Below are 25,961 nucleotides of genomic sequence, written 5' to 3' on the forward strand. Positions count from 1 at the left end.
CTGGTCTGACCCAAACCAACACTCAGGGCTTCCAGCTGGGCTCCCAGTCCTTTACTGGTCCATTCTGGTCTGACCCAAGCCAACACAGAGCTCCTAGTTGGGCTCCCAGTCCCTTACTGGTCTGACCCAAGCACACACTCAGGGCTCCCAGCTGGACTTCCCATGGCCATCCCATGGACCTCCCATTGATGATCTATGGACCTCCATGGATGATCTCCCATGGACCTCCCATGGATGATCTCCCATGGATCTCCCATGGATGATCTCCTATGGACCTCCCATGGATGATCTCCTATGGACCTCCATGGATGATCTCCCATGGACCTCCCCTGGATGATCTCCCATGGACCTCCCATAGATGATCTCCTATGGACCTCCCATGGATGATCTCCCATGGACCTCCATGGATGATCTCCCATGGACCTCCCATGGATGATCTCCCATGGACCTCCATGGATGATCTCCCATGGACCTCCCATGGATGATCTCCCATGGACCTCCCATGGATGATCTCCTATGGACCTCCCATGGATGACCTCCTATGGACCTCCATGGATGATCTCCCATGGACCTCCATGGATGATCTCCTATGGACCTCCCATGGATGATCTCCCATGGACCTCCCATGGATGATCTCCTATGGACCTCCCATGGATGACCTCCTATGGACCTCCATGGATGATCTCCCATGGACCTCCCATAGATGATCTCCTATGGACCTCCCATGGATGATCTCCCATGGACCTCCCATGGATCTCCATAGATGATCTCCTATGGACCTCTTATGGACCTCCCGTGGTTGATCTCCTATGGACCTGCCATGATGTCCCATGAGGACCTCCTCTGGCCCCCCCCTACTGCTGCTGGCCCCCTCCCCACCCCTCGAGGTAGGCGGCGAAGAGGCCCTTGGCGCGCTGCAGGACGGCGTCCAGGCGGTGGCGCCGCAGCAGGCGGTGGAAGTGCTGCCCGACCTCGTTGTAGTCCCCGGGCTGAGCCATCAGGGCCTGGCGCTGCTCCAGCAGCATTGCCAGGCACAGGAAGAGCAGGAAGGGGTTGCCCTGCCCCAGCTCCTCGGGGGGGGGCAGCGGAGCTCCGTCGTCCTCCACCGCCAGCTCCTCCTCTTCCGAGGAGGAGGAGGAGGAGCAGGAGGAGGAGGAGGAAGAGGACTCCCAGGCCCAGCGGCCGCCCCAGGGGTCGAGAGGGGGAGGCTCGGGGTCCTCACTCAACTCCTTGGTGCTGCCTCCAGGGTCTTTGGGGACCTTGAGGTCTTCGCTCAACTCCTCTGGGGTGCCCCCAGGCTCTTCGGGGACCTTGAGGTCTTCCCTCACCTCCTTGGTGGTGCCTCCAGGGTCTCTGAGGGCCTTGGGGCCTTCACTCAACTCCTTGGTGGTGCCTCCAGGGTCTCTGAGGGCCTTGGGGCCTTCACTCAACTCCTTGGTGATGCCTCCAACCTCTTTGGAAACCTTGGGGTCTCGAGACAGCCCTTGGGGGTCTTCAGCCAACTCCTTGGTGGTGCCCTCAGGCTCTTTGAGGACCTTGAGGCCTTCACTCAACTCCTTGGTGGCGCCTGCAGGCTCTCTAAGGACCTTGAGGCCTTGGGGCAGCCCTTGAGGATCTTCAGCCAACCCCTTGGTGGTGCCTCCAACCTCTTTGGGGACCTGGGGGTCTCGACCCCACTCCCTGGGGGGGCCTCCAGGTTCTTTGAGCAGTGTGGGGGCTTGGGTTAGCTCCTGGGGGCCTTCAGGTGGATCCTTGGGGGAAGCTTCAGAGTCTTTGAGGAGTCTGGGGGCTTGGGGTTCTTCAGCCAACTCCTTGGTGGTGCCTCCAGGCTCTTTGAGGGCCTTGTGGTCTGGGGTCACCTCTTGGAGGTCTTCACACAACTCCTTGGTGGCACCTCCAGGATCTTTGGGGACCTCAGCACCCAAATTGGTGTTCCTGGGCCCCTCTTGGCCACCCCTGGAGCTCTGGAGCCCCTCCTGGAGCTCAGTGAAGCTCCTGAGCCACTCCTGGATCTTCCTGGGCCCCTCTTGGCCATCCCTGGAGCTCTTGGGTCCCTCCTGGATGTTCCTGGGAGCCTCTTGGTCACTCTTGGAGCTCTTGAGCCCCTCCTGGATGTTCCTGGGAGCCTCTTGGTCACTCTTGGAGCTCTTGAGCCCCTCCTGGACGTTCCTGGGAGCCTCTTGGTCACTCTTGGAGCTCTTGAGCCCCTCCTGGATGTTCCTGGGAGCCTCTTGGTCACCCCTGGAGCTCTTGGCCCCCTCTGGGATGTTCCCTGGACCTTCCTGCCCATCCCTGGAGCTCTTGAGCCCCTCCTGCCCATTCCTGACCCCTTCCTGCCCATACCTCTCCCCCTCCTCTCCTTTCCTTTCTCCCTCCTCCTCTTCCTCCTCCTCCTCCGCTCCATCCTTCCTCCTCCTCCTCCTCCTCCTCCTCCTCCCGGGCAGCCTGGGCCTCATCCCCCCCCTCTCCTCCCTGCCCCTGGGGGGCGCCCCGAGCAGAGGCACCCCCTCGGGCGGGGGGGGTGGGGCGGGGGGCAGGGAGCTCCAGGTGATCTCCAGCACCCTGAGGGCGTCCTCGAAGGGGAACTCCCTCTTGAGCTCCAGCAGCAGCCAGCGGTAGCAGAAGAGGAGGTCGTGGGCGCCGCGGGCGGCCAGGAAGCTCCAGAAGCCGGGGTCCAGGCGCCGCAGCAGGCGCCGCAGGTGCCCGAAGGCCTTGGCCAGGCCGCGGCCCCCGGGGCGGAAGCGAGGCCCCAGGCGCCGCATGAGGGAGCAGAAGCAGAGGAAGGCCTGGGCCTCGTCGTCCAGCACGGCCAGCAGCGGCGAGGCCACGTCCGACATGCCCTGGCAGTAGGAGAGCCGGGGGTGGCCCAGGGCGAAGGTGGTCAGCAGGTCCTGCAGGGCCTGCAGGTGGGGGTGGCCTTCCTCGGGGCCCCCGAAGTAAGGGTGGCCGCGGTCGGTCCGCACCACGTCCTTGCGCACCGCGGCGCTCACCAGGGCCAGCTGCCCCGGCGGCGCCCAGGCCAGCAGCGCCCCCTTCAGGGCCTCATACTCGCAGGCCTTGCGACGCAGGTGGCTGAGGCGCTCCTGGCCCGACAGCTCGGCGGGGAAGATGTTGAGCAGGTACCTCCAGACCACCTGGGGGCGACACAGACCAATCACTGCGGAGGTCTGGGGAGCGGCTGTGCTCCTCCAGACCACCTGGGGGCGACACAGACCAATCACTGCGGAGGTCTGGGGAGCGGCTGTGCTCCTCCAGACCACCTGGGGGCGACACAGACCAATCACTGTGGAGGTCTGGGGAGCGGCTGTGCTCCTCCAGACCACCTGGGGGCGACACAGACCAATCACTGCGGAGGTCTGGGGAGCGGCTGTGCTCCTCCAGACCACCTGGGGGCGACACAGACCAATCACTGCGGAGGTCTGGGGAGTGGCTGTGCTCCTCCAGACCACCTGGGGGCGACAGGGAGGGCAACGCCAATCACTGTGGAGGTCTGGGGTGAGGAGGGAGGTGGTGGAGGAGCTCTAGAAGGTGGTTGTGGTCCTCCGGACCACCTGGGGGCGACAAAGAGCACACTGGGATGATGCTGGAGAGGGGATGGAGATGGTGGTGGAGCTCCAGGAGGTCTTTGAGGACCTCAGGATGGGAGCTCCAGGACAGGAACCTCGAAGTGGGACACTAGAGAGGGGGATCTGGAAATGGCTGTGGAGCACCAGGAGGTGCCTGGAGGCCTCCACAGCACCAGGGGGCAGCAGAGGACACTGAGGGAATGCTGGGCAGGGGAGGGAGGTGGTGAGGGAGCTCCAGGGGGCCTCTGGGGAGCTCCAGGAGGAGACCATGGATGGAGAGCACCCAAGGGGCACCTCCAGATCCCCTGTTGGGGTGGCAGGGGGGAGGGGCTGCAGGGGAGTCTCAGTGGCTCTAGGGGGCGTGGTCCCAGCCCTGGGGTTCCCCTCCCACCCTCCTGAGCGCAGGTTGGGAACCTGGGGGGGGGGTCCCAGCATCCCTGGGGTGTCCCTGGGGGGGTGGGGTTGCAAGGGTGCTGGGGGGGGGGGGGGGTGTCCCATCCCAGGGGGTCCTGGGGGGGGGAGGGTGCCCCATGCTGGGGGAGGGTGCCCCATGGGGGTCCCGGGGGGTCTCCTCCCCTCGCACCTTCCTGAGCCCGGGCTCGACGCCGCCGTGGAAGACTCTGAGGCGCAGGTCCTGAGGCCTCTGCAGCCTCCCCCCGGGGCCCAGGAAGCTCCTGAGCTCCAGGTCGCCGAGGGGGGAGCACTGGGGGGGCACCGGCAGCGCCGGCACCGGCTGCGAGGAGGCCTCCGGCCACGAGAGGGCAGCCTGGGCCCGGGCCAGGGTCCGGCCCAGCTGCGGGGGAGGGCAGGAGTTGGGAGGGGACTGGGGAGCAGGCAGGGTAGGAGACCCCCCCCCCAGGACCCCTCCCAAGCAGTCCTCTTAGGCCCCTCCCCCAGAACCTCCCAAGAACCCCTAGGACCATCCTGAGTTTCCCAGGACCCTCCCCAGGACCCCCAGAGCTCCCCCAGGCCCCATCAGCCCTCCCCCTCCCCCAGGCCCACTCAGGACCCCCCCCCAGGCCCCCTCAGCCCCCCCACCCCAGGCCCACTCAGGACCCCCCCAGGCCCACTCACCCCTCCCAGGCCCCCTCAGCTCCCCCCAGGCCCCCTCCAGGCCCCCTCAGGATCCCCTCCAGCATGCCCTAGGACTCTCCATCCCCCTGCAGACCCCTCTAGGCGCCCCCCGCCTTGTCCCCCCCTCCCCCAAGAATCCCCTCAGGACCTTCCAAAACTCCCAAGCCCCCTCCAGGCCCCGCTCCAGTCCCCCCCCCAGCCCCCCCAGCCCCCTGACCTGTGCCAGCAGGGCCTGGGTGAGGGGCAGGGCAGCAGCCAGCAGCGAGCGGCGCTCAGGGCCAGGCTCAGCCCCAGCCACCTCCCGGGGGCTGATGATGTCCCAGTCCTCCAGCAAGGGGCCTGGGGGGCACAGGGGGGCATTGGCAGCCTTAGCCAGGGGCTGCAGACCCCCAAATGGGGTCTTGGGAGGCTCCACTGGGGGCTGGGGACCTCAAATGGGGGGCTGGGATCTTCCACAGGGGGCTGGGGACCCCCAGCTGGGGGCTGGAACCTCAATGAGGGGCTGGGAACCTCCCCTGGGGGCTTGGGAGCCCAAACTGGGGGCTGGGAGCCTCAGCTGGGACCTTGGGAGCTTCAACTGAGGGCTGAGGACCCCAAACCAGGGGCTGGGGACCCTGAGCTGGGGGCTGGGGACCCTCGGCTGGGGGCTGGGGATGTTCCAAGAGCCCAAGACCCTCCACTGCACCCTGGGACCCTCCTCAGGGGGTCTGGGAAGGGGACCAAGGAAGGGTCTGGGAAGGGGACCAAGGAAGGGTCTGGGACCCTCGGGGTGCAGATTTTGACCCACCCAGGACCCTCCCTAGCCCTCTCCTTAACCCATCCCCCAACCCCAGGGTGGGAGATCACCCCTCCCCCCACCCCTCTCACAGGGGGGTTCCCCCATCCCCCCCAGCTCACTCTGGGGGGGTTCCCCCTCCCCCCCCGCTCACTCTGGGGGGTTCCCCCCTCCCCCCCCGCTCACTCTGGGGGGATTCCCCCCTCCCCCCCCGCTCACTCTGGGGGGTTCCCCCCTCCCCCCCCGCTCACTCTGGGGGGTTCCCCCCTCCCCCCCGCTCACTCTCGGGGGGCTGCCGCACGTCCAGCCGCAGGCTGAGGCCGGGCCGGGCGCCGCTGAAGGCCGCAGCCAGGTCTCCATCGCTGAGCAGCGGCAGGAAACCTTCCTGGCCCTGAGCGTCCCGGGCCCAGAAACTGAGAGAGAAACTGCTGCGGCTGCAGGGGAGGCAGGGGAGGAGCTTGAGGCGGCCCTGGGCGGCGGGGGGGGGAGATGGGAGGAAGGAGGAGAAAGGGAAAGGGTCTCCTCTGGGGGAGTGGAGAGGAAGGAAGAGGAGGGAAGAGAGGGGGGAAAGAGAAGAGGAAGAGGGGAAAAAGGGGGAGAAGAGTGGGAGGAAAGAGAGAGGAGAAATGGAGGAGAGAGGGAGAAAAGAGGGAGAAGAGAGGGAGGAGAGGAGAGGAGATAGAAGAGAGAGAAGAAAGGGGAGAAAGATGGGGAAGAAAAGGAAAAGGTGAGAGGGGAGAGAGAGGAAGGGGAGAAGAGAAAAAGAAGGGAAGAAGAGAGGAGAAGAAAGAAGGAAGGAGAAGGGAGGGCAGAAGAGGGGAGGGGAGGGGGGAGGGGAGAAGACAGGGAGGAGAGAGGGAGAAGAGGAAGAGGAGAAGGAGAGAGGAGAAGAGAGGAGCAGAGAGAGAGGAAAAGGAGAGGAGAGGAGGAGGAGCAGAGGAGGAGAAGAGGGGGAATGGAAGGGGAGGAAGGTGGAGAAGGGGAAAGGGTCTCTGCTAGAGGAGTGGAGAGGGAGAAGAGGGAAGGGAGAGAAGGGACTGAGGGTCCCCACTGTGGGGCACCGGGAGGGGGGAGTGGCGGGGGTGGAGGGGGGGTAGGGTCCCCACGTGGCTCACCCCTGCAGGTCGAAGGCCCTGGCCAGGATGTGCTGCAGCACGTCCAGGGAGGTGATCTGCGGGTCCACGGCGAACGAGCGGAACTCAGGCGGCTGCTGCCCCTCCACCTTCTGCGGATGGGGAGGGGGTTGGGGGTCTCGGCAAGGCAGAGCCCCCAGAAGCCCCCCGCGGGCAGCCAGGCCTCGGCCCCAGCCCGGCGCCGGCCGCCAGGCGCTGCCATAGCGACGGAACGCGGCGCTGCCATTGGCTGCGGCGCGGCGGCCCCGCCCCCGGCGCCATAGCAGCAGGGAGCGGCGCTCCCATTGGTTGCGGCGGCCCCGCAGAGGCCGCGGTACCGTCGGCCGCCAGATCGCGACCGCGGCGCCATGGCAACCGGACGCGGCGCTGCCATTGGCTGCGGCGGCCCCAGCTCAGCCCTCGCGCCGCGGCCACGGCACCCAGCGGCCCCACGCAGGCCCCGGGGCTACGGCCACGAGATGCGGCGCTGCCATACTGGCGGCCGCGAAGCGCCCCCAGGAGCGCAGCCGGAGGACGCGCAGGGAGCTGCTCCGGAGCCATAGCAACGGAACGCGGCGCTCCCACGGGCTGCCGCCAGCCCCGCCGCGGGCCGGCTGCCATGGCAACAACACCCAGCGCTCCCATTGGCTGCCACCACCCCGCCGCGGGCCGGCTGCCAGGGCAACAGTATGCAGCGCTCCAATTGGCTGCCGCCGCCCTAGCCCGGCGCCGGAGGCCGTAGCCTCGGAACGCGACGCCCCCATTGGCTGCCGCCCGCCCCGCCGCACCCCGCCGCCTCGCCACCACCCAGCGCCCCATTGGCCACCGCGCCCCCAAACGACGCCCCCTCGGCGGAAAACCCTTCCCCGCGTGGGGGCGGGGCGGGGCGTCCCAAAGCCCCGCCCATTCGCGCGACTAGCCCCGCCCACCCAGCCACTCCCGACCAGGTTGGTCCCTGCCCGCCCCCGCCCGGCCCCGCCCCTTACCTTGACGCGCACGCGGACCACCTCGCGCTCCTCCTCCAGCGAGGCCCCGCCCCCCGGGCTGGCCCCGCCTCCCGTCGCCATCTCCGCGGGCGGAGCCTGGGGGGCGGCTGCCGCTCGGCGCAGGCGCGGAGCCGGAGAGGGGCCGGGGATGGGGGGGGGAAAGGTTTGTGCCGCCCGAAAGCGAAAAGGGAAGGGGAGGAGGGGGTGAGAGGGGGTGGGGGAAGGGCTACGTCACCGTGCTGACGTCACGCGGCGGCGTCCCCCCCATCAGCGCACGGGGAGGGAGGTGTTGGGGGGGGGGGTAGCAGGAGCAGGAGCGGCGCCGAGATCGTCCTCCTCCTGCGGCCGCCGCAACAACATCCGGGTCGGCGGCCGGAAGTAACGTCAGCGCGCGCCCCCCTCCCCCCCGCACGGGCGGGCAGCGACGAAGAAATCACGCCCAGAGGCAGTGACGTCAGCCGAGCAGCCAATCACATCGCGTTTATTACCGGGGGGGCGGGGCAGGGCGCATGCGGAGCGGCTCGGGGGGGGATCGGAGGGGGGGAGGGGGAGGGAACCGGGAGGGGCCGAAGCCTGTTCCAGCTTTGTCCTGCCCCCGGGGGGGTCCACGGCCCGCGGGGGGGGTGGGGGGCGGCCCCGGGGGTGGGGTCCCTCTGGAAGGGACAACTTCATCCCAGAAGGTCTCAGTCCCGCGCCGGGCTCTGCTGAAGCTTCTCTGCCAGGCCACGCCCTCCGCGCGGGGCCACGCCCTGCCCGGGAGGCGTGGCCCTGCCCGGGAGGCGTGGCCCTGCCCGGGAGGCGTGGCCCTGCCCGGGGGCTTTGTCCTCCCGCAGGGGCCACGCCCTGCCCTGGGCTCCAGCAGCTCTTAAAGGGGCAGCGTCCTCGGGGGCGGGGGGGAAGGGCTGGATGGGAGGGGGGGGGGGGGAGGGGCGGGGTTTCCCCTCTTCCTTAAATGGGCAACAGCCTCTCAGAGGCGCCACACCCTCCCGGGGTGGGGCCACGCCCTCCTCCCAGGGCCGACCCCCTCTTAAAGGTGCAACAGAGTGCAAGGCCTTCCCCCTCCAGGGGGACCACAGCCTCCTCAGAAGGGCAACAGCCTGAGGGGTCCCACCAGGGGTCCTGGGTGGGGCCACGCCCTCCCCGGTGGGAGGGGCCACAGGCTCCTTGGAGGGAGCCTGGGCGGGGGTCAGGCCCCAGGGGGGCTCCAGCGCTGCCTCTGGGGGCCCAGAGCTGCTCCCCAGGGCTCTGTCCTGGGGGGAGGGCTCCCAAAGCTCCTGCACAGGGCCCCTCCCGAGGGCAGGCTCCGCCTAGGAGGGGCAGAGGCCTGCCAGGGAGGAGGCCCCAAGCCTCCTGCAGGGGGCAGCATCCTCCTGAAAAGCAGGCCTGCAGGGTGATGGGGGGAGGAGGCGTGGCCTGCCGAGGAAGGGGCGTGGCTCGTACCGGCAGGGGCGTGGCCTGCACCTGCAGCCCCTCCCTCTCCTCAGGGCTCCGCCTTGGGGGTCCCTCTCTCCTTGCTGAGCCTCTCCAGCTCCTGTGACATTGCCTCCAGGTCCTGGGAGAGAGGAGAGGGTCAGGGTGGGGTGGGCGTGGCCGGGCGTGGCCTCAGCCCTTCCCCACCCCACCCACCTGCTCCAGGTGGAGGTTCTTGGTCAGTTGCTCCTCCAGGAGGTTCTGCAGCTTCTTGTTCATCTCCCTGAGGCCTTCCTCACCGGGGCCTGGCCCCAGGGCCCCGCGCCGGGGCGGGGCGTGGGAGGGGCCCGCGGCTTCTGCAGAGGGGGAGGGAAGGTTGGGCGCGGCCGGGCGGGGCTGGGCGGGGCAGGGGGGCGGGGCGGAGGGCGGGGCTGACCGCGGCGGCTGTCGCGGACGAAGCTCTGGATGATGGCAGCCTTGCGGCACAGATCCTCGGCCAGGGAGGCTGAGCCCAGCTCCAGGTGGCGAACCTGGGGGGGGGAGGGGAGGTCACAGACCACTCCCCAGCCCCTCCCAGCCCCCTCCCAATCCTCTTCCACTCCTCTCCAAGTCCCTTCTCAGCCCCTCCCAGTCCCCTTCCAATCCTCTTTCAGTCCCTCCCAGCCCCTCCCAGTCCTCTTCCAGTCTCTCCCAGTCCCCTCCCAGCCCCTCCCAGTCCCCTCCCAATCCTCTCCTAGTCCCAGTTCCCCTTCCAGTCCCCTCCCAGTCCTCTCCCAGTCCCCTCCCAGCCCCTCCCAGTCCTCTCCCAGTCCCCTCCCAATCCTCTCCCAGTCCCAGTTCCCCTTCCAGTCTCTCCCAGTCCCTCCCCAACCCCTTCCAATCCTCTCCCAGTCCCCTCCCAGTCTCTCCTAATCCCCTCCCAGTCTCTCCCAGTCCATCCCAGTCCCCTCCCAGTGCCCCCCCAGCCCCCTTCCAATCCTCTCCCAGTCCCCTCCCAGTCCGTCCCAGCCCCTCCCAGTGCCCCCCAGCCCCCTCCTCACCTTCTCCTCCAGCATCCACCTCTCCTGCTGGCTCTGTGCCAGGCGCTGGAACAGTTCAGCAACCTCCGCGGGGGACAACCCCCCCCCGGCCGGGACCCCTCCCCCGCTGCCCCCCCCGGGGCTGCCCGAGCCCGACTGGGGGGGGGGAGGGGACGGGGAGGAGAGAGGGGTGGGGTTAGAAATGGCCACACCCACTCCCAAATCCTGCCCCCAAGAACCACGCCCAATCCAACAGCCACACCCACCTCGAAACCACAGCCCCCCTCCAAGCCACACCCCTCAGAGCCACGCCCCCTGCCGAGCCATACCCCTGGGAAGCCACAGCCAATCCCAACCCCCAGAGCCACGCCCACCCCTCAACCCCTCCCGCTCTGGATGACAGCCCCCCCCGAGAGCCACACCCACCTCCAAATCCACACCCACTCCCAAAGCCACGCCCTCCCCTAAGCCACACCCACTTCCAAGGCACACATTGAAATGCCATTGCCTGAGCCACACCCACCTGCAAAGCCACACCCACCCCACCCTCATGAGAGCCACACTCATTCACTGTGCACACCCCCAAAGTGCCACACCCACTCTAAACCTACATCCCAAAGAGCCACACCCCCTCCAAGCCACGCCTCCCCATGTCACACCTGCTCCTGAGCCACACCAAGAGCCACACCCATTTCAGGCCACACCCCCATGAGTCCCACCCCTGCTGAGTTTGCCCTGAGTTTGCCTTCAGACCCCTCCCCCTCTGCCAATCATGCCCACCCCCAGGCCCCGCCCCCAGCAGGCCCCACCCACCTTGGTGCTGCCAGGGGCGGAGCCGTCGCGCCCCAACGAGGAGAGGCTGCTGCTGTCCCCGCCCGGGCCCCGCCCAGGGGAGCCTCCCTCCAGTCCCAGCTCCTCCAGCCCTGGGGGCACAGAAGGGACTCAGGACCCCCCCCAAGAGCCCCAGATTCTCCCTGGGACCCCTCCAGGACCCTCAGGTCCCAACTGGGACACCCACAGAAACCTTCCAGGCCCTCCCAGGACCCCCAAATCCTGAGACCCTCCCCAGGACCCCTCCTGGAGCCCCCCAGGACCCCCAGATCCTCTCTGGGATCCCCTCAAACCCTCCTGCAGGACTCCTCAGGCTGCACAATTCCTCTCCAGGACCCCCCCAGGACCCCAAATCCTCTCTGGGACCTCCCCAACCCCTCCCCAGGACCCCCCTAGGACCTCCAAATCCCCTCTGGTACTGCCCCCCAGGACCCCCAGCTGCCCTCTGGGTACCCCCTCAGGCCCCCAATGCCCTCTAGGACCTCCACAAACCCCTTCCAGGACCCCCAAGGTCCCCCCCAGATCCTCTCTGGGACCCCCTAAGGACCCCCAAACACCCTCTGGGCCCCTCCCCCAGCCCCCCCCCATGCTGCAGCTGGGGGTCAGCAGCTCCTGCAGCCTCTCAGTTCTTCTTCAGAACCCCCCCAGACTCCTCCTCAGGACCCCCAAACGCTCTCTGGGACCTCCCCAGGTCCCCCAGTTCCTCTCTGGGACTCCCAAATCCCCTTTGGGACCCCAAAATCCTCTCTGGGACCCCCTCAGCCCCCTCCCCATACCCCCCCTGCTGCGGGTGGGGGTCAGCAGCTCCTGCAGCCTCTCCTGCAGCCGATCCCCCCTGCGGCGCTCCAGCTGCAGCTGCCTCTTCAGGTCCTTCAGCTGGGGGGGGGGACACACCCCAAAACACAGGTTTGGGGGGGTCAGGAACCTCTGGAGGGGTCCCCAAAACCCCCTCTCCCCCCCACCCCCCAGAACATCTCTTCCTCAAGCGTCCCTTGGGGGCACCGGAAAGGGTTTGGGAGTCCTGGGGGGGGTCTGGGGGGGGGTCTGGGGGTCTCTGGGGGGGTGCCATGAAGGGGGCTGGGAGTCCCCAGAGGGGTTTGGGGGTCCCTAGGAGGGATTTTGGGGGTTCTTGGGAGGGCTATTTGGGGGTCCTGTGTTGTGCCAGGGAGTCTGAGGGCCCCTGGGGGAGCCAGGAAGGGATCTGGGGGACCGCAGGGGGTGTCAGATGTTTGGGGGAGGGGTCTCTGGAGGGGAGCCAGGAGGGGGTTTGGGGGTCCCTGGGTAGGATTTGGGGATCCCTGGGAGGAGGGGGGGGTGGAGGCATATTTGGGAGTCCCTGAGAGGAGTTTGGGAGTTCCTGGGTGGAGCCAGCAGGGGGTCTGGGGGTCCCCAGGATGGGGCTGGGGATCACTGGGAGAGGTCTGGGGGTCCCTGGGGGTCCCAGGAGGGAGTTTGGGAGTCCCAGGAGGGATCTGGGGGATCCCTGAGGGTGCTTGAGGGCCCTGGGGATGCCAGGAGAAATTTGGGGATCCCTGGGGGGGTGTCAGGGGGAATTTGGGGGGGAGCAGGGGGGGTCCCTGAGGGGTATCAGGGAGTAACCTGGGGGTCCCTGGGTGGGGTTTGGGGGTCCCTGAGGGTCCCAGGAAGGATCTGGGGGTCCTTGAGGGATGCCAGGAGGGGATGTGGGGATCTCTGCATAGGACTGGGGGGTCCCAGGGGGGTCCCAGGGGGTCCCTGGGGGTCTCACCGCAGCGCTGCCTTTCTTCTCCAGGATCCTCTGCCCGTCCTGGAGGTCCTTCAGCTCCTAGGGGGGGCACAGAGAGCAGCTGGGGAGGGGGGGCTGAGGGGATTTAGGGGGGTCCCAGAGGGTTAGGAGTGACTTGAGGGAGTTTGGGGGGGTCTCAAAGGGGATTTGGAGCTCCTGGGGGGGGTCCTGAAAGGGATTTGGGGCTCCTGGGGGGGTCTCAAAGGGGATTTGGGGCTCCTGGGGGGGGTCTCAAAGGGGATTTGGGGCTCCTGGGGGGGGTCTCAAAGGGGATTTTGGGCTCCTGGGGGGGGTCTCCAGAATTTCTGTGAGTCCCAGAGAGTTTGGGGGCCCCTGGGGGCAGTTGGGCATCTCAGGAGGGGGGGTTGGGATCCCTGGGGAGGGAAATGAGTGTCCCTAGGGGGGGTTGGGGGTCCCTGGGGGAGGGGTTGGGGGTCCCCAGGGAGCAGTTTGGGGATCCTGGGGGGGGGTCTCGGGGGTCACCTGTCTCAGAGCTCTGCCCTCAGCCTCCTGCTGCCCCAGGGCCTGCTGCAGCTCCTGGGCACGGCCCTGAGGGGAGGGCACCAATGGGGCACCGGAGGGACCCCCCCGGCACCCCCAGAGCCTCCCTGGCACCCCCAGACCCCTCCTGGCACCCCCAGCCCTTAGCAGCCTCTACACCTCCTGCAGGGCCCCAGCAGATCCCCTGCAGCCTCTCCAGCCCCAGTGGCTCTCCTCCTGCTCCAGCAGATCCCCTCCACCCTGTCTAGCCCCAGCAGATCCCACCCAGCCTCTGCATGCTCGGTGGATCCTCTCTAGCCCCAGCAGATCCCACCCAGTCTCTGCACCCTTTTTAGATCCCATCCACCCCAGGTGGATTCCCCACACTCTCTATAGCTCCATTTGTTGTTCAACCCCAGTAGATCCCATCCACCCTGCCCAGCCCCAGTGGATCCCCCCCCTTCACCCTACCCAGCCCTAGTAGATCCCACCAGCCTCTGCACCCTCAGTGAATCCCACCCAGCCCCAGTGGATCTCCCCCAGCCCCAGTGGCTCCCACCCACCCTATCAAACCCCAGTAAACCCCATGCAGTCTCTGCACACTCAGTGGATCCCCCCAGTGGATCCCCCCCCAGCCTCCCCTCACCTCCAGCTCCAGTCGCTGCTGCTCTGCTGCCTTCTGCTGCTGCTGCAGCTGCTCCTGGGGGGGCACAGGGATGAGCCTGCCTGGGGGGGGCCTCTATAGCCCCCATGGATCCCATCCTGCCCCAGCAGATCCCCTGCAGCCTCCATAGCCCCAGGCAATCCCATCCAGACCCCATGGATCTCTCGGAGTCTCCCCAGCCCCAGAGACCCTATCCACGCCCAGCAGATCCCTCACAGCCTTGGTAGCTTCTACAGATCCCCACCCTGCCCCCAGTGGATCCCATTCCCCCTGTAGAGCCCCAGCACACACCCCACAGCTTCTACATCCCCAGGGGATCCCCTCCAGCCCCAGGGGATCCCCTCTGGTCCCCTCTCACCTCCAGCTCCAGTCGCTGCTGCTCTGCTGCCTTCTGCTGCTGCTGCAGCTGCTCCTGGGGGGGGGGCACAGGGGTGGGTGTGGCCAGGGGGATCCTCTCGAGGCCCAGTGGATCCCCTGCAGCCTCCATAACCCCAGGAGATCCCTCACAGTCTCTACAGCTCCTGCTGATCCCATCCTGCCCCAATGGGTCCCATTGGCCCTGGACGGCTCCAGTAGATCCCCCTGTGGCCTCTACCCCTCAGTGGATCCCACCCAGCTGCTGTAGATCCCATCCAGCTCCAGGGGGTCCCAATCACCCTGCACAATCCCAGCAAATCTCCTACACCCTTTGCAGCCCCAGTGGATCCCCCTCCAGCCTCTGCAGCCCCAGTGGATCCCCTCTAGCCCCAGTAGATCCTCTACAGCCCCAGTAGATCCCCTGCAGCTTCTACAGCCCCAGGGGATCCCCTGCAGCCTGTGCAGCCCCAGTGGATCCCCCCCCCCAGCCTGTGCAGCCCAAGTGGCTCTCCTCCAGTCCCAGTGGATCCCCTGCATCCTCTGCAGCCCCAGTGGATCCTCTGCAGCCCCAGGGGATCCCCTGCAGCCTCTGCAGCCCCAGGGGATCCTCTGCAGCCCCTGGGGATCCCCTGCAGCCTCTGCAGCCCCAGGGGATCCCCTGCAGCCCCTGGGGATCCCCTGCAGCCTCTGCAGCCCCAGGGGATCCCCTGCAGCCCCTGGGGATCCCCTGCAGCCCCTGGGGATCCCCTGCAGCCTCTGCAGCCCCAGGGGATCCCTCCCCCCTCCCTCTCACCTCCAGCTTTTGTCGCTGCTGCTCTGCTGCCTTCTGCTGCTGCTGCAGCTGCTCCTGGGGGGGGGAGTGGCACAGGATGGGCGTGGCCAGGGGGGACCTGACCCCTCCCCAGGGCCTGGGGTGGGTCTGGGGGCGTGGGGGTCGGGGGGGTGGGGGTCAGGGGGGGGCTCTGACCTGTGCCTGGGCACCGGCCCTCAGCGCAGCCTCAGCCTCTGCCAGGCGCTGCCCCAGCTGCTGCTGCTGCCCCCTGCTGGCCTGCAGGGACACAGGAGAGACCCCCCCCCAAATTCACCTGCATCAGAGGCTGACCCCCCCCAGATCAGCCTGGGAGAGACCCCCCCCAAATTCACCTGCATCAGAGGCTGACCCCCCCCAGATCAGCCTGGGAGAGACCCCCCCCCAAATTCACCTGCATCAGAGGCTGACCCCCCCCAGATCAGCCTGGGAGAGACCCCCCCCAAATTCACCTGCATCAGAGGCTGACCCCCCCCAGATCAGCCTGGGAGAGACCCCCCCCCAAATTCACCTGCATCAGAGGCTGACCCCCCCCAGATCAGCCTGGGAGAGACCCCCCCCAGTTCACCTGCAACAGAGGCTGACCCCCCCCAATTCCCCTGGCACTGACCCCTCCCCCCCCCCAGCCTGGGCCCCCCCCATGCTCAGCCTGGCACTGACCCTTCCCCCCCCCAGCCTGGGCCCCCCCATGCTCAGCCTGGCACTGACCCTCCCCCCCCCAGCCTGGGCCCCCCCATGCTCAGCCTGGCACTGACCCTTCCCCCCCCCAGCCTGGGCCCCCCCCATGCTCAGCCTGGCACTGACCCTTCCCCCCCCAGCAGCCCCAACCCTCCCCCAAGGCCTCCCCAATCCCCTCCCCCCCAGGACCCTAACATCCCCCCCCAGGACCCCCCAATCCCCTGCCCCCCCCCCCCGCCAAGACCCCCAAATTCCCCCCACAAGACCTCCAAATCTCCTCCAGGACCCCCAAGCCCCCCCCCAGCCCCCCCCACCTGGAGCTGTGTCTGCAGGGCCTGGCACCGGCCCTGGGCCTCCTGCAGCTGCTGGGCCTGGGCCTGGGGGGCAAGGACAGAGGGGAGGGGCTGGAGGGGTCCCTGGGGGGCTAGGGAGCTCCAGAGGGGTCCAGGGGCACCTAGGGGGGGGGTCTATGGGGGGGGGGGGGGTCTATTGGGGGGGTGTCCATAGTGATCCATGGGGGGGGGGGGTGGCTATAGTGGTCTGTGGGGAGGTCCATGGGGGGTCTAGAGTGGTCCATGGGGGGGGTCCATGGGGGGGTCTAGAGTGGCCTAGAGGAAGGGGTCTATGGGGGGTCCATAGTGGTCTATGGGGGGGTCCATGGGGGGGTCTAGAGTGGTCTATGGGGGGGTCCATAGTGGCCCATGGGGGGATCCATGGGGGGGTCTATAGTGGTCTATGGGGGGGTCCATGGGGGGGCCTATGGGGGGGTCTATAGTGGCCCATGGGGGGGTCTAGAATGGCCTATGGGGGGGTCCATGGGGGGGCCTATGGGGGGGTCTATAGTGGCCCATGGGGGGGTCTAGAATGGCCTATGGGGGGGTCCATGGGGGGGCCTATGGGGGGGTCCATGGGGGGGCCTATGGGGGGGTCCATGGGGGGGTCTAGAGTGGCCTATGGGAGGGTCCATGGGGGGGCCTATGGGGGGGTCTATAGTGGCCCATGGGGGGGTCCATGGGGGGGTCTAGAGTGGCCCATGGGGGGGTCTAGAATGGCCTATGGGGGGGTCCATGGGGGGGCCTATGGGGGGGTCTAGAGTGGCCCATGGGGGGGTCCATGGGGGGGTCCAGAGTGGCCTAGGGGGGGGGGTCTATGGGGGGTCTATAGTGGTCTATGGGGGGTCCATTGGGGGGTCTATAGTGGTCCATGGGGGGGGTCCATGGGGGGATCTATAATGGTCTATGGGGGGTCCATGGGGGGTGTCTAGAGTGGCCTATGGGGGGTCCATAGTGGTCTATAGGGGGGTCCATGGGGGGGTCTATAGTGGTCTAGGGGGGGTCCAGGAGGGTCACTGGGGGTCCAGAGTGGTCTATGCAGGGGGGGGGTCCATGGGGGGTCCTACAGGGGAGGGTCTATGGGGGGGGGGGGTCCATGGGGGTCCACAGGAGACCTGTAGAGGACCCTTGAGTCCTTTGGGTGCCACCCCCAGAACCCCACATCCTCCCCCCCCCCAGGACCCCCAAATCTCTCCCCCCAGCCCCCCCCACCTGGAGCTGTGTCTGCAGGGCCTGGCACCGGCCCTGGGCCTCCTGCAGCTGCTGGGCCTGGGCCTGGGGGGGTTGGGGGGGGCCTCTGAGAGGGGGTCCTTGGGGGGGGGGGCAATAGGGGTCCCCCTTCCCCTCCCCCCAACAGCTATAGGGCACCGTGGGGGGCACCCAGCCCTGGTGGGGACCCCCCCACAGGAACCCCCCCTCAAACAGCCCAAAATGTGCCCCCCCAGGACCCCTTTGGGTGCCCCCCCCCCCAACCAGCCTCCAGACTCTTCCCCAGCAGCTCAAGACCCCCTCAGAGAGCCCCCAGACCCCCCCAGCCCCCCCACGTGCAGCCCCCCCCCGAGCCCCCCAGTCCCCCCTCCCCCCAGCCCCCCCCCCAATCCAGTTATGACCCCCCCTAGGTCTCCCTATAGCCCCCCCCAGACCTCCCCAAATCCACTTATGGCCCCCCCCAGGCCCCTCCAACAGCCCCCCCCCAGCACCCCCTCACCCCCCCAGCACTGCCCCCCCCCCACAATTCTCCATGGCCCCCCCCAGCCCCCCCCACCTCAGCCCTGCTCTGCAGCTTCTCCTCCTGCAGCTCCAGCTCCTTCCTGGGGGGGGGCAAGAACTGAGGGGGGGCTTCCAGGCACCTCCTCAGGACCCCCCCTAAATCCCCCCCAAACTCACAGACCCCCAACCCCCTCCCAGATCCACTCACAGCCCCCCCCAGGGCCCCTGCAGCCCCCCCCGACCCCCCCAAATCCACTCACAGCCCCCCCAGGCCCCCTGCAGCCCCCCTAGAGCCCCCCAAATCCACTCACAGCCCCCCCAGGGCCCCTGCAGCCCCCCTAGAGCCCCCCAAATCCACTCACAGCCCCCCCAGGCCCCCTGCAGCCCCCCAAGTCCACTCACAGCCCCCCCAGGCCCCCTGCAGCCCCCCTAGAGCCCCCCAAGTCCACTCACAGCCCCCCCAGGGATCCTGCAGCCCCCCTAGAGCCCCCCAAGTCCACTCACAGCCCCCCCAGGCCCCCTCAGGGGTTCCCCACCTGAGCTCTGCCTCCTTCTCTGCCTGCAGCTGCTGCAGCCTGAGGGGAGAACAGAAATGGGGCAGGAAAGGGCAAAATTGGGCAAAAATCCCCCCCCAGGGGGAGGGAAGGGAGGGAGGAAGAGTCCCCACATGGGGGGGGGGTCCTCACCTCTCCTGCTGCTGCTGCAGTTGCTTGGTCAGCTGGGGAGACAGAGCAGGAGGGGCAGGGTGGGGAGGGGCACCCCACACCCCCCTGAGAGCCCCCAGACCCTCTCAGACCCCCCTGAGAGCCCCCAGACCCTCTCAGACCCCCCCAGAGAGCCCCCAGACCCTCTCAGACCCCCCTGAGAGCCCCCAGACCCTCTCAGACCCCCCCAGAGAGCCCCCAGACCCTCTCAGACCCCCCCTGAGAGCCCCCAGACCCTCTCAGACCCCCCTGAGAGCCCCCAGACCCTCTCAGACCCCCCCAGAGAGCCCCCAGACCCTCTCAGACCCCCCCAGAGAGCCCCCAGACCCTCTCAGACCCCCCCAGAGAGCCTCCAGACTCCTCCAGAAAGCCCCCAGAGAGCCTCCAGAACCCCTCAGACCCCCCCCTGAAAGGCCCCAGACCCCCTCAGAACCCCCCAGGGAGCCTCCAGACCCCCTCAGACCCCACCCAGAGAGCCCTCAGACCCCTCAGACCCCCCCAGACCCCAGCCAGAGAGCCCCCAGACCCCCCCAGACCGCCTCACTCCCCCCCCCAAGGCCTCCCCCCTTACCTTGGCCACCTCTGCCTGCAGCTGAGCCACTTCTGCCTGCCAGAGACCCCCCCCCCACTGTGAGACACTCCCCCCCCCCACCCCAAATCCCTCCCAGAGAGCCCCCAGCCCCCCCCAGCCCACTTACAGCTGCCCAGAGCCTCCCCAGAGCCACCCATACCCCCCCAGACCCCTCCCATAGCCCCCCCAGACCCCCCCATCCCCCCCAGACCCCCCCATCCCCCCCAAACCCACTTCCAGCCCCCCCACTGCCATCCCATAACCCTCCCAGACCCCTCCAGTGCCCCCCCAAGACTCCTCACAGCCCCCCCCAAGCCCCCCCAAGTCACCCCCCGACCCCCCCCCCAGCCCACTCCAGCAGCCCCCCCCAGACCCTCCCCCCTCCCCCATACCTGAGCAGCAGCCTCTGGGGGGTCCCTGGGGGGAGCCTCCCCCCCAGACCCCTCCCCCCCCTCCTGCAGCTCCTGGGGGGGCTCTGGGGGGGCTCCATCCTGGGGGGGCTCTGGGGGGGGGTCCTGGGGGGGCCCTGGGCTGGCAGCCCCCCCCCCTCAGCCTCCTGTTCTCCTCCTCCAGCCCCTCCAGCTGGGCACACAGCTGAGACCCCCCCAGGTTAGAGACCCCTCCCCAATTACAGACCCCTCCCCCCTAAGGGTGGGGGAACCCCCAGGTCCCCCCCAGACCCTCCCCCAGACCCCCCCTGGGGCTTTGAGACCCCCCCCCAGGACCCATAGACCCCCCCCCAGTGCCCCCAGGACCTACCCCCCAGTACCTTGAGACCTCCCCCAGGACCCCTGCCAGACCCACAGCCCCCCCCAGGGCCCCCAGATGACCTCTGGGAGCCCCCCAGGCCTCTCAGGACCCTGCCCCCAGTTCCCCTCAAGTAGCCCTGGGTGGCTAAAGAGCCCCAAGCCCCCTCCCCACATCAGCTCAGGACCCCCCCCAGGAGGCTCTGGGTGGCTGGGGGACCCCTGGGGGGGGAGTTGGGGACCCTCAGGAAGGTATTGGGGACCCCCTGTGGGGTTTGGAGCCCCCCCCCGGGGTGGTCCTGAGCTCCTCCCCCCCCCCTCCCAGTCCCTCCAGCTCCTCCTTCCCTACATAGGCCCCAAGCCCCCTCCCCACATCAGCTCAGGACCACCCCCCCCAGGAGGCTCTGGGTGGCTTGGGGACCCCCTGGGGGTGGTTTTGGGGACCCCCCCGGGTGGGGGAGGGGGTTGCTGGGGTCCCACCTTGGCCAGCTCCCCCAGCAGGGTACTGTTCTGCAGCCTGAAGTCATCCTCCTGGCTCTGCAGCTTCCCCTGCAGCATCTGAGTCTCCCCCAGCAGGGCCTCCACCTCCTGGGGGGGAGGGAAGGGCATCGTGGGGACCCCCCCCAACCTCACAGACCCCCCCCCCAACCTCACAGCCCCCCCCCAACCTCACGGACCCCCCCCCAACCTCACGGACCCCCCCCCAACCTCACGGACCCCCCCCCAACCTCACGGACCCCCCCCCAAGCCTCACAGACCCCCCCAAACCCTCACAGACCCCCCCCCAACCTCACAGACCCCCCCCCAACCTCACAGACCCCCCCCCCAACCTCACAGACCCCCCCCAACCCTCACAGACCCCCCCCAACCCTCACAGACCCCCCCCCAACCTCACAGACCCCCCCCCAAACCTCACAGACCCCCCCCAACCTCACAGACCCCCCCCCCAACCTCACAGACCCCCCCCCCAACCTCACAGACCCCCCCCAACCTCACAGACCCCCCCCAACCTCACAGACCCCCCCAACCTCACAGACCCCCCCCCAACCCTAGAGCTTAACCTTCAGCAGCCCCAGACCCCCCCCAGCACCCCCAGGAGCCCCTCCAGCACCCCCAGGGTCACCCTAGGACCCCCCAGGCTCCTCCCCAGCACCCCCAGACCTCTCCCAACACCCCCAGGATCCCTCCAGCACCCCCAGGACTGCCCCCCAGCACCTCCCCAGCACCCCCAGGACCCCACCTGTGCCTTCTTGCTCTTGCTGAGAGCCTGGAAAAGAACAAAGGGTGAGAGGGAGGGAGGGAGGGGAGGGGGGGAGAGGGAGGGGGAGAGGGAGGGGGAGAGGGAGGGGGAGAGGGAGGGGGAGAGGGAGGGGGAGAGGGAGGGGGAGAGGGAGGGGGAGAGGGAGGGGGAGAGGGAGGGGGAGAGGGAGGGGGAGAGGGAGGGGGAGAGGGAGGGGGAGAGGGAGGGGGAGAGGGAGGGGGAGAGGGAGGGGGAGAGGGAGGGGGAGAGGGAGGGGGAGAGGGAGGGGGAGAGGGAGGGGGAGAGGGAGGGGGAGAGGGAGGGGGAGAGGGAGGGAGGGGAGGGAGGGAGGGGAGGGAGGGGGAGGGGGAGGGAGGGGGAGAGGGAGGGAGGGGAGGGAGGGGGAGAGGGAGGGAGGGGAGGGAGGGGGAGAGGGAGGGAGGGGAGGGGGGGAGAGGGAGGGAGGGGAGGGGGGGAGAGGGAGGGAGGGGAGGGGGGGGAGAGGGAGGGGAGGGGAGGGGGGGGAGAGGGAGGGGAGGGAGGGGGAGAGGGAGGGAGGGAAGGGGGGGGAGAGGGAGGAAGGGGAGGGGGGGAGAGGGAGGGAGGGAGCAGCCCCCGCGGGTACCTTGTTGGCCTTGGCCAGGTCCCGGTCCAGAGCCTGAACTCTCTGCCGCAGCCCTGACAGCTCTGGGGGGGGGAGGGGAGGTCAGAGCCGCCGGCAGCCTCCCCGGGACCCTCTGCCCTCCCTCTCCCCGCCCCGGTACCGGCGCCGTTCTTGCGGAGCTCATCCGACAGGCGATAGTTCTCGGAGCGCAGCTCCAGCAGCTGCCCCTGCGCGGCACAGCCTCAGCGACGGCACCGGGGACGGCGCCGAGCCCCGGAGCCACCCCCGGGGACCCCGAGAGAGAGCCCCCGGGGACCCCGAGAGCCGCAGCCCGCAGCCCCCAACCCTGCACCAGGATTCCCGGAGCCCCCTCGGCGAGCCCCGGACCCAGGCCCCCAGTGCCAGGCAGCCCCAGGCCCGGAGAGCCCCGAACCGGAGCCCGGAGAGACCTGAACCGGAGCCTCAGTGGGCCCTAAACCGGAGCCCCGGAGGGCCCCAGCGCCCCAGCCCCGGCCAGCTCCGTGCCCCGAGCAGCCCCAGACCCCTCCCCGGACACCCCCGGGCCCGGGCCCCCATCGCCGGCAGCCTCCCGGCCGACCCCCGGCGGCGGCTGCCCCGGTACCTGCATCCGCTGGAACTCCTCGGCCGACAGCGCCTGCGCCATCTTGGCGCCGCCGGAGCAGCCCCCCCGCCCCGCCGCCGGGACCGGAAGTGGCCTCGGAGCACCGGAAGTGGCCTTGGTGGAGCAGGGGCCGCGGCAGGGGGCGGGGCCGCGGCAGGGAGGGGGCCGCGGCAGGGGGCGGGGCCGCGGCAGGGGGCGGGGCCGCGGTAGGGGGCGGGGCCGCGGCAGGGGGCGGGGCCGTGGCGGTGACGTCAGGACTCGGCCAGGGAGCTGCAGGCGTCTGGGGGGGGCGGAGCCGACCCGCAGGGACCCTCCGATTCCATAGGAAGCCCCCGGTTCTATAGGACCCCCCTGGTTCTAGAGGGACCCCTCTGGTTCTATAGGGACCTCAGGGACCCCTCTGGTTCTATAGGGACCCTCCTGGTTCTATAGGGACCCCTGGTTCTATAGGGACCTCAGGGACCCCTCTGGTTCTATAGGGAGCCCTTGGTTCTATAGGGACCTCGGGAACCCCTCTGGTTCTATAGGGACCTCAGGAACCCCCCTGGTTCTATAGGGACCCCTTGGTTCTATAGGGACCTCGGGAACCCCTCTGGTTCTATAGGGACCCTCCTGGTTCTATAGGGACCTTGGGAACCCCTCTGGTTCTATAGGGACCTCAGGAACCCCCCTGGTTCTATAGGGACCCCTGGTTCTATAGGGACCTCAGGGACCCCTCTGGTTCTATAGGGACCTTGGGAACCCCTCTGGTTCTATAGGGACCTCAGGAACCCCCCTGGTTCTATAGGGACCCCTGGTTCTATAGGGACCTCAGGGACCCCTCTGGTTCTATAGGGACCTTGGGAACCCCTCTGGTTCTATAGGAACCTCAGGGACCCCTCTGGTTCTATAGGGACCTTAAGGGCCCTAAACTGAGGGGCCCAGAACTAGACACAGGACTCAAGGTGTGGCCTAACCAGTGCAGTGTACAGGGGCAGAATGATCTCCCTGCTCCTGCTGGCCACACTGTTCCTGATGCAGGCCAGGATGCCATTGGCCCTCCTGGCTGCCTGGGCACACTGCAGGCTCATGTTCAGCCTACCATCAACCAGTACCCTGAGGTCCCTCTCTGCCTGGCTGCTCTCAGCCACTCTGACCCTAGCCTGTAGCACTGCCTGGGGTTGTTGTGGCCAATGTGCAGCACCTGGCACTTGGATGTGTTCAATCTCCTGCCCTTGGACTCTACCCATCTGTGCAGCCTGGCAAGCTCCCTCTGCAGAGCCTCTCTACCCTCCAGCAGATCAACTCCTGCCCCCAGCTTGGTGTCAGCTGCAAACTTCCTGCTGATGGACTCAATGCCCTCCTCCAGATCATCAGTGAAGATGTTAAAGAGGCTGGGGCCCAGCACTGCTCCCTGGGGGACACCACTGGTGCCTGGCTGCCAGCTGGATGTGGCACCATTCACCACCACTCTCTGGGCTCAGCCTCCAGCCAGTTCATAACTCAGTGCAGAGTGCTGCTGTCCAAGCCAGGGGCTGACAGCTTGGCCAGCAGATTGCTGTGGGGGACAGTATCAGAGGCCTTTAGAGCCTCTCTAGAGCCCAATGCAGCCTCTAGAGTGCCCTAAGGAGCCTCCATAGAGCCTCTACAGAGATTCTATACAGCCCTAAGGGGCCTCTGTAGAGCCCTATGGAGCCTTAAAAGAACCTCTATAGAGCCCTAAGAAGCCTCTATAGAGCCCTATAGAGCCTCTATAAAGCCCAATGGAGCCTCTATAATGCCTAATGGAGCCTCTCTAGATCCCTATGGAGCCCTATGGAGCCTCTGTAGAGCCCAATGCAGCCTCTATAGAATGCTATAGACCCTCTTTAGAGCCCTTTGGAGCCTCTATAGAGCCTCTAAGGAGCCTCCATAGAGCACTGTGGAGCTCCATGGAGCTTCTGTAGAACCCTGTGGAGCCCTGTGGAGCCTCTCTAGTGCCCTAAAGAACCCTAAGATGCTTATATAGAGCCTGTATAGAGCCTCTAGAGATGCCTATGTTGCCAGAGAGAGCCTACCCCACCCTAGCCTAGCCTTGAGGAGCCTGTAGAGAGCCTCTATAGAGCCCAATGCAGCCTCTATAATGCCCTATGGAGCTTCTCTAGAGCCCAATGGAGCCTCTGTAGTGTCATATGGAGCCTGTAGAGAGCCTCTATAGAGGTCAATGCAGCCTCTATAATGCCCTATGGAGCTTCTCTAGAGCCCAATGGAGCCTCTGTAGTGTCATATGGAGCCTGTAGAGAGCCTCTATAGAGCCCAATGCAGCCTCTATAATGCCCTATGGAGCTTCTCTAGAGCCCAATGGAGCCTCTGTAGCATCATATGGAGCCTGTAGAGAGCCTCTATAGAGGTCAATGCAGCCTCTATAATACACTATGGAGCCTCTATGGAGCCCTGTGGAGCCCCATGGAGCCTCTATAGAGCCTCATGCAGCCTCTATGTAGCCCCATGGAGTACTAAGGAACCTCTATAGAGGCATATGGAGACTCTATAGACCTGTGGGAGCCTCTCTAGAGGCCTATGGAGTCTCTATATAAACCATGGGAGCCACTGTATAGACCTTGGGAGACTATATTGGCCTGTGGTGCCTATAATGAGCCAAAGGGCCTGTCTATAGAGCCTGTGGGCGCCTGTATAGAGGCCTATGGAGCCTCTGTAGAGCCCTTGGGAGTCTCTATGGAGCCCTAAGGAACCTCAATATGGACCATTGGAGCCTCTAGAGAGGCTTTTGCAGCCTCTATAGAGACAGTGGGTGCCTCCCCAGAAGCCTGTGGAGCTGCTACAGAAGCCTATGGCACCTCTGCAGAGCCCGTGGGAGCCTCTCTAGAGCCCCATGGAGCCTCTGCAGAGCCCGTGGGAGCCTCTCTAGAGCCCCATGGAGCCTCTGCAGAGCCCGTGGGAGCCTCTCTAGAGCCCGATGGAGCCTCTGCAGAGCCCGTGGGAGCCTCTCTAGAGCCCGATGGAGCCTCTGCAGAGCCCGTGGGAGCCTCTCTAGAGCCCCATGGAGCCTCTGCAGAGCCCGTGGGAGCCTCTCTAGAGCCCCATGGAGCCTCTGCAGAGCCCGTGGGAGCCTCTCCAGAGCCCCATGGAGCCTCTGCAGAGCCCGTGGGAGCCTCTCCAGAGCCCCATGGAGCCTCTGCAGAGCCCGTGGGAGCCTCTCTAGGGCTCGATGGAGCCTCTGCAGAGCCCGTGGGAGCCTCTCTAGAGCCCCATGGAGCCTCTGCAGAGCCCGTGGGAGCCTCTCTAGAGCCCCATGGAGCCTCTGCAGAGCCCGTGGGAGCCTCTCCAGAGCCCCATGGAGCCTCTCCAGAGCCCCATGGAGCCTCTCTAGAGCCCCATGGAGCCTCTGCAGAGCCCGTGGGAGCCTCTCCAGAGCCCCATGGAGCCTCTGCAGAGCCCGTGGGAGCCTCTCTAGAGCCCCATGGAGCCTCTGCAGAGCCCGTGGGAGCCTCTCCAGAGCCCCATGGAGCCTTAGTTGCCCTTTCCTTGCTTTCCGCGCACTGCAACAGCGCCACCTAAGGGCCTGTGACGCACAGGCAGGCTGCAGACCTGGGGATGCGTGGTTGGAAAGCTGCGACTCGGAGAGGGGCCCTGGGGGTGCTGGTTGGCAGTCGACTGACCATGAGGCAGCAGTGCCCAGGCGGCCAAGAAGGCCAATGGCATCCTGGCAGGGTGGGCAGCAGGGCCAGGAGGTGTCCATCCCCCTGTGCCCAGCACTGGGGAGGCCACACCTCGAGCGCTGTGTTCAGCTCTGGGCTACTTACTCCAGGAAGGACACTGAGGCACTGCCCCAAGCCTCTCACCTGCCCCAGCACCCCCACCCATGGCTCCAGGCCACCCCAGCCCCGACTGTGCCCCCCCTGCCCCATGAGCCAGCTCCCCCTGCCCC

General features: G+C 67.6%; 2 protein-coding genes across 2 annotated transcripts; both read right to left on the bottom strand.

Annotated features, from left to right (window-relative positions):
* Positions 1-694: 694 nt before the first annotated feature.
* On the bottom strand, positions 695-7,609 carry TBC1D25 (TBC1 domain family member 25). The gene is made up of 8 exons (XM_054177176.1): positions 7,514-7,609; positions 6,531-6,640; positions 5,698-5,849; positions 4,858-4,979; positions 4,150-4,359; positions 2,400-3,134; positions 780-2,210; positions 695-744 (listed from the first exon to the last, which is right to left on the bottom strand). Exons 1-7 carry the CDS (start codon positions 7,592-7,594, stop codon positions 855-857), a joined length of 2,766 nt encoding a protein of 921 aa, XP_054033151.1. The 5' UTR covers positions 7,595-7,609; the 3' UTR covers positions 695-744; positions 780-854.
* A 2,986-nt stretch (positions 7,610-10,595) lies between these two features.
* GRIPAP1 (GRIP1 associated protein 1) lies at positions 10,596-22,096 on the bottom strand. Its single transcript, XM_054177177.1, has 16 exons — positions 22,055-22,096; positions 21,593-21,659; positions 21,454-21,515; positions 18,254-18,285; positions 18,104-18,142; positions 17,070-17,154; positions 15,840-15,902; positions 15,007-15,087; positions 14,833-14,886; positions 14,041-14,094; positions 13,665-13,718; positions 13,022-13,087; positions 12,521-12,577; positions 11,550-11,649; positions 10,756-10,865; positions 10,596-10,607 (listed from the first exon to the last, which is right to left on the bottom strand). Exons 1-16 carry the CDS (start codon positions 22,094-22,096, stop codon positions 10,596-10,598), a joined length of 978 nt encoding a protein of 325 aa, XP_054033152.1.
* Between the last annotated feature and the right edge of the window lie 3,865 nt (positions 22,097-25,961).

This window comes from Dryobates pubescens, chromosome 39 (assembly GCF_014839835.1).
Source record: "Dryobates pubescens isolate bDryPub1 chromosome 39, bDryPub1.pri, whole genome shotgun sequence".
Taxonomy (NCBI): Eukaryota; Metazoa; Chordata; class Aves; order Piciformes; family Picidae; genus Dryobates; species Dryobates pubescens.

Bases quoted from the DNA above. Each gene is read 5' to 3' on its own strand.
- TBC1D25 (XM_054177176.1), bottom strand. From the start codon at position 7,594: ATGGCGACGGGAGGCGGGGCCAGCCCGGGGGGCGGGGCCTCGCTGGAG. The intron at 3,135-4,149 runs GTGCGAGGGGAG...TGTCGCCCCCAG, and splicing joins TCGAGCCCGGGCTCAGGAAG to GTGGTCTGGAGGTACCTGCT. The intron at 2,211-2,399 runs GCGGAGGAGGAG...AGGAACATCCAG, and splicing joins GGAGGAGGAGGAAGGATGGA to GAGGGGCTCAAGAGCTCCAA.
- GRIPAP1 (XM_054177177.1), bottom strand. From the start codon at position 22,096: ATGGCGCAGGCGCTGTCGGCCGAGGAGTTCCAGCGGATGCAG. The intron at 18,286-21,453 runs GTACCCGCGGGG...CTGTCTCCCCAG, and splicing joins ACCTGGCCAAGGCCAACAAG to CTGACCAAGCAACTGCAGCA. The intron at 13,088-13,664 runs GTGAGGGGAGGC...CCCTCCCCTCAG, and splicing joins AGCAGCGACTGGAGCTGGAG to GGCCGTGCCCAGGAGCTGCA.